Source organism: Crinia signifera, chromosome 1 (assembly GCF_055691185.1).
Source record: "Crinia signifera chromosome 1, ASM5569118v1, whole genome shotgun sequence".
In the NCBI taxonomy this organism is placed as follows: Eukaryota; Metazoa; Chordata; class Amphibia; order Anura; family Myobatrachidae; genus Crinia; species Crinia signifera.
In genome coordinates, this window is record NC_139217.1 from 223,231,666 (window position 1) to 223,244,708 (window position 13,043).

At 43.6% G+C, this 13,043-nt stretch overlaps 1 protein-coding gene and 1 long non-coding RNA gene across 3 annotated transcripts in view; both read left to right on the forward strand.

The window, feature by feature from the left end:
• Positions 1-13,043, forward strand: part of YJU2 (YJU2 splicing factor homolog) — a 215,851-nt gene that overhangs the window by 91,525 nt on the left and 111,283 nt on the right. For both annotated transcript variants that reach the window (XM_083179324.1, XM_083179323.1), the window contains exons 5-6: positions 8,321-8,502; positions 8,590-8,707. In XM_083179324.1, coding sequence (XP_083035450.1) covers positions 8,321-8,502; positions 8,590-8,707 — 300 coding nt within the window. The remainder of the gene's footprint in view (positions 1-8,320; positions 8,503-8,589; positions 8,708-13,043) is intronic.
• LOC146069679 (uncharacterized) lies at positions 2,590-7,323 on the forward strand. Its single transcript, XR_014472972.1, has 2 exons — positions 2,590-2,714; positions 5,721-7,323. It is a non-coding gene; the product is annotated as an uncharacterized LOC146069679 (long non-coding RNA).

Genomic DNA, 13,043 nt, shown 5'->3' on the forward strand with positions numbered 1-13,043 from the left:
TGTACCACCGTTGAATCGTGGTGGAAATCGTATTAAAAGGCTTCTTAAACTTGAAGCTACTTGGATCTATTGACTAAATACTGTGGCCCCTAATGGCCTTAACAAAAGGATTGTATGGGGTTCTTTTATGTAAATGCTTTTGTTGTCGCTATGATTATTTCTATATGTAACAGGCAATTTTTTTAATTTGCGTCTCGCGTTCAGTATCTGTCTTTTCTGGTACTATGTTTTTGTATCTGCCCATATTTTTTCATATGACTATGCCGTATTAAATTGTTTATCTATGATGTTTTTTGGTGTGTTGGGGTGGGGCGGGGGAGCTGTCATAGGTGACACTGGTGTGAGCAGTGATCGCTTGTGGTTTCAGCTCCTGTTGCCTCATCCCTCACATTTATGGTGCTGCTGAGGGGATTGACTACGTGGGTGAGAGCCTCGAAGCCGCCCCCAGTGTCAGCCGCCTGTTTTTGACTATTTCAGCTTTTTAATCTGTTTTGTGATAGGGTACAGCCCTATGGGAGGATCGAGCCCCCTTAGCTTCGGACCGGCATCCTGACGACGGGTGTTGCCATGGTAGCGCTGCCGCCGGTGTGAGACATGAGCAGTGCTCCATGATGGCGCTGTCTGATGACGCGGTTCAGTTAGGCTACGCTATCTCTACCCGGACAGATACGTTGTGGTTGGGTTACCATGGTGACGCTGCAGCAGGTGAGAGCCACATGCATCATCAGGTGGTGCCCATTACACAGGTGTTTGTCTCAGACGCTGTGAGTAGCGGAGATGAGGTATGTTTTTATGCATTTGTTTTATCTGTATCCCTCTTGAGAAAGGGGTAGTGTCCCTGAAATGAGCCATTGAGGCTATGATACAATAAAGGAGCATCTTTGCTACACATTGCCGTGTTGATTCCTGACTTCTGCCTGGGATCCTGCATGATATATATATATATATATATATATATATATATATATATATATATATATATATATATATATTCTCCCAACAGGGAATGTACACTCTCCACAGTATCAAAGAAAACTTGCTCTGATAAAATCCAATATTTGCTTTATTTTCATATTGAGATATCCATTATTCACATGCCATAATTGTAAGAGCCCCGACGTTTCGGTCCTACATCTGGACCTTTATCAAGGAGCAAAGGCACAGTAGTTCAGAATATGCAACAGCACAATTCAGGCAGATCAGCATGGTTCAGGTACACCAACCATGACCTGATCTGCCTGAATTGTGCTGTTGCATATTCTGAACTACTGTGCCTTTGCTCCTTGATAAAGGTCCAGATGTAGGACCGAAACGTCGGGGCTCTTACAATTATGGCATATGAATAATGGATATCTCAATATGAAAATAAAGCAAATATTGGATTTTATCAGAGCAAGTTTTCTTTGATACTGTGGAGAGTGTACATTCCCTGTTGGGAGAATCTTCTACATTTGGAGGCACGGATCTTGGTCTGTACCCCCTATGCGCACCCCACCGAAACTTCATTTCCCACAAGTGAGAGTGCGGTCAAAACTACTGGATTATATATATATATATATATATATATATATATATATGTATATATATATATATATATATATATATATGTATACACATACACACACACACACACACACACACATGAAGAAGAAGTGGCACTCAGAGTCTGACAAAGTGGTGAAGTGGTAGACTTTTTAATCCTTAGAGATCCATATCAACGTTTCGGGGTACTTCTATTCATATTATCCTGATGAAGGGGTTCCCTTACCCCGAAACGTTGATATGGATCTCTAAGGATTAAAAAGTCCACACCTTTACCACTTTGTCAGACTTTGAGTGCCACTTCTTCGTCATGTATATTAGGGAGGATGGCAATATCCTCTCTAAAAGCTGGAACTGGAGCACAGTATCCCTTAGTCCAACATTGGACAGACGCTAAGACCTGAGTGCCGGGTCTATCTATCTGGTATGTGTGTGTATATATATATATATATATATATATATATATATAAGTAAGGACGGAGGATGCGGCACACCATTCACTTAAACAGGAACTAAAGTTTAATGCATAAAAGCAACGTTTCAATGCCTGGCATGGCATTTTCATCAGGCTTAAGACAAACATACATAGACATCTTACCTAAATAGAGTATCGCTGGCGCATTGCCGTGTGCGGGACCACGCACCCGTCCGGCGGCGCTGGTCGCGTGACGTCATCATCCAGTGACCCGTCCCGGACCCTGTGACGATGCGTCACGTGACCGTATCTAAGCAACCAGAAAAACAACAACGTACATTTAAAATCATACAAAATACAAGTACAGCAGCAATCATTATACGCGTATAGTAATATAAACATCCGCTATAAGCCATATAGCGGATGTTTATATTACTATACGCGTCATTGCGTTTCAGGTATTATAATGAGTAGACATACCACTTTGTTCTTATTGTCATCCCTCAGGATCTATTACACTCCCGACTAACTCTGTTTGTGCTTTGAATAGTCCAGTGTATATAATGATTGCTGCTGTACTTGTATTTTGTATGATTTTAAATGTACGTTGTTGTTTTTCTGGTTGCTTAGATACGGTCACGTGACGCATCGTCACAGGGTCCGGGACGGGTCACTGGATGATGACGTCACGCGACCAGCGCCGCTGGACGGGTGCGTGGTCCCGCGCACGGCAATGCGCCAGCGATACTCTATTTAGGTAAGATGTCTATGTATGTTTGTCTTAAGCCTGATGAAAATGCCATGCTAGGCATTGAAACGTTGCTTTTATGCATTAAACTTTAGTTCCTGTTTAAGTGAATGGTGTGCCGCATCCTCCGTCCTTACTTACCTATTTTCATATGCGGGCACCCATGCAGCAGTTAACCTGGGAGGTTGTGCCGGACATCCAGGATCGTTTTATATATATATTACCATGGATAATACTGATGGCTCTTCTACTGACAAGATTTTTGTTCCTGGTAATGTCACACTACCGATTGGTGAGACCCTGAGCTTCTCTGCTGAGCAGGCCGCTGAAATGCTGTTCGCAGATCCACTTGGTGATAACAGTTTGGATGCTGAGGACATTTATCATCGACTCCTCAAATTGCGTAAGCGTGAGCTGGACTTTTTACTGCACGGGCAATCTTTGTCCGATTACTTTCGTGAAAAGCTCATTCCACGTGGATTCCGAGTGCGGAATATTCCGACTATTGGACGTTCTTGTCCTGAATTTTGTCGACGCTGGGTAGCGGTTCTTAATAAATGTGATCTTATGCTTCTAGTGATTAACCAAGCAGGCCGTGAACTCAACTCCACCAGAGAGAAGATTGAGAGTTTCACATCAATCCATGAAACTATGCTTGCCAATAAAGATCATGAGAAACTATGGAGTAAGCTTCAAAATCAATGTGACACATACAGAACCGAACTACTCAAGTTTAAAAGGAATAAACTTCAAATCGTACGCCAAGATTATGAGGAGAACACCGTTTATCGGTGGGTGTCCGGTGCTTCTATTCCCAAACGCTTCCAGAGACCCCGATTCGCCAATTCATGGCGCAATAGAAGAGATAATCGTGATACACAACGTGGTTCTTCACAGAGCGACAGCGATTTCGGATGGCCCGAGTCAGATGACCCCTCTGCGGCACGTCCCCCTTTAGGGGTAGCTACCCGAAAAAAATCGGGAACGCCAACAAGAGAACCCGCCGCAGCGGGCAGAATGAGAGGCTCTACAAGAGTGGTCGGCAAAAAGAACAATTGATCTTCAATTTGTCCTCTAGACAGCTTTCGGACATTGACTTACAGGTTCTCAATAGGGGACTCTCGTTTATCCCAACAACAGTCCATGATGATTTTGAATGGCAGTGCAGCCTATACCGCTTGGGCAGAAATATGAGACTGAAGGAGCATTTCCAGGGTTCAGTGGCTGTGCCTGATACCAGCATTACAGGTGACTTTATACGTCGTCAGCATTTATCTACCTTTGACCCCCAGAGCAGCAATACGTCAATTAAAACTTTCACTCGTTTGATTAATGATTCCATGACCAGGTTTAATGCAGTTCAGCAACCAATTCACTATAATCTGTCCCGTAGTGAGCAAAGTGCCCTTAAAGCATTGAGTTCAGACCGGAGTATCACTATCCGCCCTGCCGACAAGGGGGGCGGTATAGTGATACAGGATCTGTGTGATTACAGGGCCGAGTTAAATCGACAGTTATCTGATGGTTCTGTGTATTGTGTTCTACCTGCTGATCCTACCAAGAAATTTCAAACTGAATTATTCACTCTGCTGGATAATGCAGTTAGAGATGGTCTTCTTGATGTGAAATGTGCAAATGCTCTAAAGGTCAAGGATCCTGTGATACCGGTTCTATATTCTTTACCAAAGATTCATAAAAATCTTGTGAATCCCCCTGGCAGACCGATTATCTCTGCCAGGGGGAGTCTTTACCAACCGGTGTCACAGCTCCTTGATATGCTCATTCAGCCCCATGTGACTGTCCAACCAGGTTTTCTTAAGGATACGACTAGCTTTCTTAATGCTATCGGTGGTACTGTCGGCTTACAGGACCATACCAGGATGTGTGTGATGGACGTAGCTAGTTTGTATACGTCCATTCCACATAATCAGGGACTTTCTGCCATGTGTGACTTTTTGAATGGTCTTACTGATTTCCCCTTTAACATCAATCTATATTTGCAGTTATTGAGATTAGTTCTTACTAAAAATTATTTTTTGTTTGACGGCAAAATGTATCTGCAGACGTCCGGATGTGCGATGGGGGCGGCGGTCGCTCCGGCTTACGCCAATGTTTTCATGTTTAACTTTGAAAATGAGATTATTTTGAGACATCGCTTTGGCCAACACATCCGGACGTACTGCAGATACATTGATGACCTCTTTATGTTTTGGGACGGAGGGGAGGAGTTATTTAACCTTATGATGGAGGAGATTAACCAATTGAATACCCCCATTAAATTCACGTATAAATCTAACAGTGAATGTATTGATTTTCTGGATGTAAAAGTCTCCTTGGTGGGGGGCAGTATCCAGACATCAGTTTTTAGGAAACCTACCGATAGAAACACTCTATTGCTTTCAGGTAGCCACCACCCTCCTTCCCTCAAAAGAGGCCTTCCCTACTCGCAGATGGTACGTGCGTGTAGGATCTGCAGTGATCCGTCCAAAATTGATGGGGAATTGGATGTGATCGTCGATAAGTTTCATGCCAGGGGTTACTTGCTCAAAGAATTGTTGGAGGCCAAAACTAGAGCTCTTAAACTTAAACGTGCAGACCTTTTAATACCTCAGAAAAAACGTAATGATAAGGTCTTCCCCTTCATCTCTAAGTTTGATACCTCAAGCATGGTGGTCCCGGTTGCTAGCAAGGCCCTTTGGCCCATTGTTTCCACAGACAATTCCCTGCCAGTATTTAGAGATGTGCGCCCCCTGGTGTGTTACACCAGAGGACGCAATCTCAAAGACATCTTGGTACATTCCGACATTACTGGGTTTGAGATGGCACCTAATACCAGGTATAAAAAAACAGGATGTTATAAATGTCCTAAATGTGTTACCTGTGAATATATGATTGCCTCCGATAAATTTAAGGACCCACACTCCTCCAAGGAGTACCGTATCAGACATGTTCTTACCTGTGATACACAGTTTGTTGTATATGCATTAATTTGCCCTTGTGGCTTGTATTATATAGGCATGACATCAAGAAAGTTCAAGGAGCGGATGGGCATGCACCGTTCCACAATTAAGCATGCTCTACTTGGCAAGAAAGCCGAGCAACCTGTTGCCATTCATTTTAAACAACTCAATCATCCTGTGGAGTCCATGAGACATATCATTATTGATCATATCCCACCATCAAATCGCGGTGGAGATAGGGTGAAACGCCTCCTAAAGTTAGAGGCTACCTGGATCCACAGACTAAATACTGTTTCACCTCATGGACTTAATGAACGGATAGTATGGAGTACCTTTATGTGAACCTGTTATGTGATTAATTGCCTTTTTGTCCAAAATATTTCCCTGTATTTTATGTACTCTTTTGGATAGTATATACGCTAAATATATGCACTTTTTGATCTGCCACTGTATTTTCTATGGTATTTTGATATTGATATTTCATGTTTGGCACACAGTGGTTGGCTCCTGGCGCTGGGGGTGTCCCTGGACTCTGCTTCCAGTTGGGCGGGTGTGAGACGTCCTAGCTGGTTAGCGGGCCCCCGGGTATCTCTCAGATTCCATGCGGCCATCCTCTCTGTGCATTATGTATGTTTTATCTGTATGCTTGGTAACGCGGTGCCATGGCGACCGATACGCTAGTGAGAGAGGCGTGTTCGGTCTACGTGGTAGCGTGAAGCCGGGTTTTTGATGGGCGTCTATCTGTGTTCGCGTCGCCGTGACAACCACCATGCTAGTGAGAGGCATGGTTGATTTGCACGGCTGCGCGTGACACTACTGTCCATATGTTTTATGTTTTAGTTTGTAGTTATTATGTGCTATTTACATGTATTTCTGTGCCTTGGTGCCCATTCGTTGATTGCGGTACTGGATACTCCAGGCGCCCTCAAGACGGGAATCCATGGTAAACTAGACGCGTGTGTGAGCCGTGTCTGACGCCATGTGATGACGTATGTGCGGTCGCCTAGGAGACCCAGACGCTGTCGCTGGTTCTGCAAGCCGGAGACCGTGCTTTTGTTACCATGGCAATGGCGTTGTGGGTGTGAGCCACATACGTCATTGCTATTGGTCCTGAACGCAGGTGTACGGGCTCAGCAGTAATGTCCAGCGTCACACGAATTGGCGCCAATAACTGCTATTTAAAGGCATGCTGCTACATTGTATGTTGTACTTGTTGTTGCCTCTTGAGAAAGGGGTAGTAACCCCGAAACGAGCCGTTGAGGCTATGCAATAAAGATTTCATCTTCTTCAGTAAGTGCTGCAGTGACGTGTTGTTCCTGGCTACCTTGCGGTTTACTAGGAACCTTGCCTTCTATATATATATATATATATATATATATATATATATATAGGTTGAGTATCCCGTATCCGAGTATCCGTTATCCGAATTATTCCGAAATACGGACTTTCCAGAAAGTGAATAAAAAATATTTTTCTTGCTAAAAACTCACTGGGGACATATGTAACAGCACTACTGAGGACATGATATGTAACTGGCACTATATATGTACAAGAAAATGATTGCTTGGCATTCAAATTCAATATCTGAGATAGTATACAAATTTTGTTTCATGTTTTGAAACCTTGTTTTTTGAACAAATAAAATATATTTGTGTGTATTTTATGTGGTAATAAAATATATTTGTGTGTATTTTATGTGTTTATACAGCATACATGCAAGATACTTCAAAATACATAATTGAAATATTAAAATATTCCGAAATACGGAATAATCCGTTATCCAAAATTCTCCTGGTCCCGAGCATTTTGGATACGGGATACTCAACCTGTGTGTATATATATATATATATATATATATATATATATATATATATATATATATATATATATATATATATATATATATATATATATATATTCTACACAAAGACTCGCACACAAACACACACCCTTTACATAAAGTCTGACACTCTTCCTCCGTATAGCAGCATGCCGTGCCAGAACCTTAATTAGTTGTTATATGGATGACACACCAAGGTGATGCAAACAGTACATACATAGTGTCCCTTTTTCTGGTTCACTCCTAGGCTCACTGGTTCACTCCAAGGCAAATTCCTTCTCAATGGACAAAACCATGTACACTGCAGGTTGAGCAGATGTAACTTGTGCAGAGAGAATTAGATTTGGGTGGGGTTTTACTTCAAAGTACTTCAGAGATCTATATTGCAGTGAAAAAATAAAGCGGCCAGTAATTACACAGAAACAAAATATCTCACCCAAATCTAACGCTCTCTGCACATGTTACATCTGCCCCACCTGCAGTGCACGTGGTTTTGTCAATTTGAGAAGGAATTTACCTTTGCAAGTGAACCAGAATTAGGGTCAGCACCCATAATGGTCCTGTGTTTTTAGATTTGTGCTGCCAAGAAGTTCCATCCACGCAGTCTGTGTGTGTACGTATACTGTAGATATATTTCCTGATGAAAAATGCTTTTTAATAAGGTGTTGAGTTGGTAATACTTATCTAAAGGGAGTGTTCATAGATCGATACAGTAGATAGATATTTTTTTTCATTATAGTCTCATAAGAACCTGATCTTGTGAGGATTTCTATATTTAGCAATGCCTAACTATAATTTCATTTATTGTGTGAGAGGTTCTGGAAAATAGAACAAAGGACTCCAAAATGGAGATGGATGTACTGGAGAATATGCAAGAGCTGATTGAGCTGAACCAACGTCAGGCCAATGTGGATTTTGAGTCAATGTTAGGTCATTACAGAGAAACAGAAGAAGAAACCAAAAAGAGGCAGGAAGATGAAGATGAGAAAGAGATGAGGTATTTTCTTTAATGAAAGATGATAATACGGATTCTCTTTTGTATATTGGGCATAAGACTCCATGTTATCTAACACTTTTATTTTAGGGCAATGTTGGCTGAAAAAAGGAGGATACTGGTTGTAGACTCTAGCTCTGATGAAGAATGTACGTCCTCTACACCTACACAGCCTATAAACATCAACCCAACTGAAATCCTAACTGAGGTGATTAATTTTTCATCTTGATAATTTAATATAACTTATTTATATTTTGGCTAATGTTCTAGTTTATTTTAACATTTCATGGTTTGTGGACAAGCATACCATGGGATATGAAAGCGTTTTTTGAATGTAGAATTTGTAGTTTATACATAACCAAACCATTCATGCACATTATAACATGCACACTAGAACACTCATTCTGGCACCTACACAAATGGGGAAAGGATTGGGGAATAGAGTAGGGTTAAAAGAGAAATTGTATTAAAACAAACCAGTCAACATTAATGACTATTGAATTCAAATTTAGAATAATTTCCAGAGGTTTATCAATGACTCAAAACCTCACCGGGACCCGCTGAAGATGTGGGTCGTTTTGGCTGTATAGCTAAATTGACATTGTTTAGCAGTCATCAAGCATCCTTAACGACGTGCAGAAGCGTGCATCCTTAACGATACTGAGTGTACACCCTAGACCAGGGGTAGCCAACTCCAGTCCTCGAGAGCTACCAACAGTTCACATTTTCCAGTTCACCTCACAGGTGCACTCATTACTGACTAACATATTTTAAAAGAGCCACAGGTGGAGCTAAATGCTTCACTTGTGATTCTGTGAGGAGACCGGGAAAATGTTAACTGTTGGTAGCTCTCGAGGACTGGAGTTGGCCACCCCAGCTCTAGTGTGTATGTGGCTTTAGAATGAAAGAAACATGAAATTATTTTGTTCCAAGGTACACCTATCCGTCCCCTGGTATGGAATTACATTGCAGGCAAAGGAGATTTCGTATCTAGGGTTTCCTAAAGTGGTGTTTAAATGGATATGCAGACTCGCCAATCATCTGTGCTGTGTTCGATTATTGACAGCATATGCCTTTAGTATGCTAGATCTGTAGCAGCATAGTCCTATGTATAGTTAGGTGGGAAAATAAGTGTGTTTGCATATTTATAATATCATGAAGCTCTTTATTAGCTTATAATTTTGAGCAAGTGTAAACTTAAGCATAGAGTATATTGCTGCGCTGTCTATTACTTCCAAGCAGTGCAGCTACACATCAATTCAACCTGTAGGTTTTTAGTATGGAGAAATGTATTGTGGACAGTGTGGATACAAAATATATATATATAGATATCTATCTATATATCTATCTATATATATAGATAGATAGATAGATATCTATATATATATATATATATATATATATATATTTACAGAACATATATTGGTGCATTAGAGTGTTGTAATCAGTTCATCCCAATTGCCCGGAGGCAAGTTGGACATTGGTGTGTCCGTCCGTCCGTCCCGCGCCCCCCCCCCCCCCCTCCCCACCCAAAAAAAAGGTCTCCAGCTATGCTGTGTTAAAATAGCTGGTGGGTCAGAGTCAGTCTTGCCAACATTCAGAATAAGCATTACCATATCACAGTCCACCAGCAGCTGCAGGTGCACCATTACTTGCTGCAGCACAGGTCAAGTAGTGCCAGGCAGGACCCATCCTGTCCTCTATTTGAGGTGTTAGCAGGAGTCCTGGGATAGAGCCAATTTATTATGCGGATGTGCCGCAGAGCTCCGTTGGAAGAGCAGTACTCCTATTTGGATCCCACTGTGGGCTTGTAGCCTGGAGACTGGCCCCTCTATTTCCTCTGGGAGTTACGTCCCTGGTTCTAATAAATACATAAAAATAGATAAAGAAAACATATAGTAATAAATAAATGATTGTTGTCTAGGACCCTTATTCAGATCTGATTGCAGTACAAATTAGTTCTCAAAATGGGCAAAACCATGTGCACTGCAGGTGGGGCAGATGTAACATGTGCAGAGAGAGTTAAATTTGGGTGGGGTGCTGTGAAGGAATAATGTGAAGGAATGGCATTGGCGATAAAAGTGAATTGTGACATCCTCTACTCCACAGTAATTAATGTACATTTTAGCCCTATTGTTCCCTATGTATGTCTGTATTTCCCAGGACTTTATTCATGTAAGCATTATACCATTGATACCATTTGCCCGTGCCCTTACAGGAAAAGGGTTATCATAAACTGTCCTCCCAAAAGGCAATCTCCACAGGGGGGTTTACAATTCTTTGTAAACCTCTGGGCTCTAGCAGACTTTGTGGAACCAGACACAGCAGGGGTTGGGAGCAGCAGTTGGACAACTGTGGATTGAAGGTGGGATATACCTTATGCTTGAATCCACCAATCAGGAACTTGGGCAACCCCACAGATGATGCGATCACCGTGGGAATTTGAAATGTTTTAAAAAGTGTTTTTTGGTCAGACCAGACAGAACTGAAGGAGAAGAGAGGAGGAAGGAGGTTAGTCGCAGTCTTAAGGTTCAGAGGTATGCTCTACCTGTGTCTTGTGGAACGCCTCATCCTCGCTTCTGTGGAGTTGCCAGTGTTTTGTGGACTTATCCACACAGCTGTGATAGCAGAAAACTGTATAAGTGATAGTTTGCCCTGTGGAACTGATCTGGGACTGTGACTATACAAGGACTGTCTGTTTGGGCCTGCTACCTGAATATCTTTCTACTCTGCAATTTACCTTTGCCACTGTTTATTGTCTATTTGTGCGTGCTGTGGAAAATAAACCGTTCTTCTGGTTTCATCTGCTCGGTGTCTGAGTGATTGAAGAACTCGTATCCTCACACTTGGCGGCAGCAGCGGGATCACTCAGACACCAACCTAAGAGCAACGAGTCATAAACACCTCAGGGAATGGATCCAGCACCACTATGCTACCGATACAGCAAAAAGGATCAACTGCAGGATCTGTGCCGTACGAGGCAGATTGAGTTTGAGGCATTGGACACCAGAGCAGCATTAATGGCAAAGCTGGCACAATGGGACCAAGAACACCCTGGACAGGAGGACGATGAGGACCCCGTCCTAGAGCGGAACGAGGTGCAGGGGGCCAACAGGACAAATGCTTCAGGGGCTGCGCTGCCTGTTGGAAATGCAGATCAGTTGCAGGACTTGCTGGCAGCTCTGGGACAAGGAGCCTCAGTTTTGGGAGCTGCATTGGGGTTGCAGTCCTCTATACCCACTACGGCAGCATCAGTAAGCCAGGTGGCCAGGCTGAGATATAATGACATCCCACCTTTTGATGATGCCGGTTCGGATATTGATACCCATTTGCAGATGTTTGAATCTGTTATGACTTTGCATGGAATTGAGGCAGCAGAGTGGCCTCGATTTCTGTTCCCCAGTCTGAGAGGAAGGGCTCTGGAAGCATTCCATGCCCTGAGCCCAGAGCAGGTGCTGGTATATGAGGAGGTACGGAGTGTCCTGCTTGCTAGATATGCGGTGACTGCTGAATCATACCGTGTGAAGTTTCGCACCATAACCCGAAAAGGCGATTCTTCATTTACAGAGTTTAATAACCTGTTGCGGAGGAACTGTGATAAGTGGCTGTCCGTGAAGCAGGCCCTTACTGTAAAAGAGATTAAAAATGCTTTTATCTTGGAGCAGCTGCTGAACAAGATGCCTCTTGAGATCAGAGAGTGGGTAGCAGATCGGACCCCTACCACCCCCGAGAAAGCGGCACAACTAGCGGACGAGTTCACAGCTAACAGGCCTCGGTGGAGAGGGGCCAACATCGAGGAAAAGACCAATCTCCGACGGGCCCAGCCAGATCGGGATCTACCGGCGGCCCCCCAACGCCCAGCTCCACAGCCCCCCAACCCCCGGCCTTGGGGACCCGAGCTACCAGGAGCCCGTCGCTGCTACAACTGTGACAAGGTGGGTCATGTCCGCCGAGATTGCCCCCGGGGAAGAGGACCATTTCCAGGTGCCCGACATGCCTTGCCTCGAGTAGCTGTGTGCCAGGAACCATCATTTGGGGGAGGGGGAGGGGAGTACTGTCCTGATGCGCCAGAGGCGGAGGAAGTAGTATACCAGGTGGAGGTGGTAGCAGCTATTGGAAAAGCCACCCCGGATAACATGAAGCCACATCTACAGCCTGTAAAAGTTAATGGGAAGGAACTGCAGGGGTTAAGAGATTCGGGTGCCTCCATCACCCTTATCCGCCCAGAATTAATCCCCCCCTGCCAACTACTGAAGCAACGGAAAATTAAGATCTCCATGGCAGGGGGGCAGATCACTGTCATCCCCATGGCCCGGGTACACTTGGATTGGGGTCAGGACTCTGGGGAAGTGAACGTGGGACTTCTGGAAGGGCTCCCCACCCATGTTATTCTAGGAAATGATTTGGGTGGTGGATTGGCCAGTTGTTTCGTGGGAGCTATCACCCGGAGCCAGTCACAGGCTGGAGAGATAGCACCTGAGGGCCCTCTCCCGCCAGCACCAGGAATTACTGCTACAGCCCCTGAGCCACCGCCGGTGAGTAAC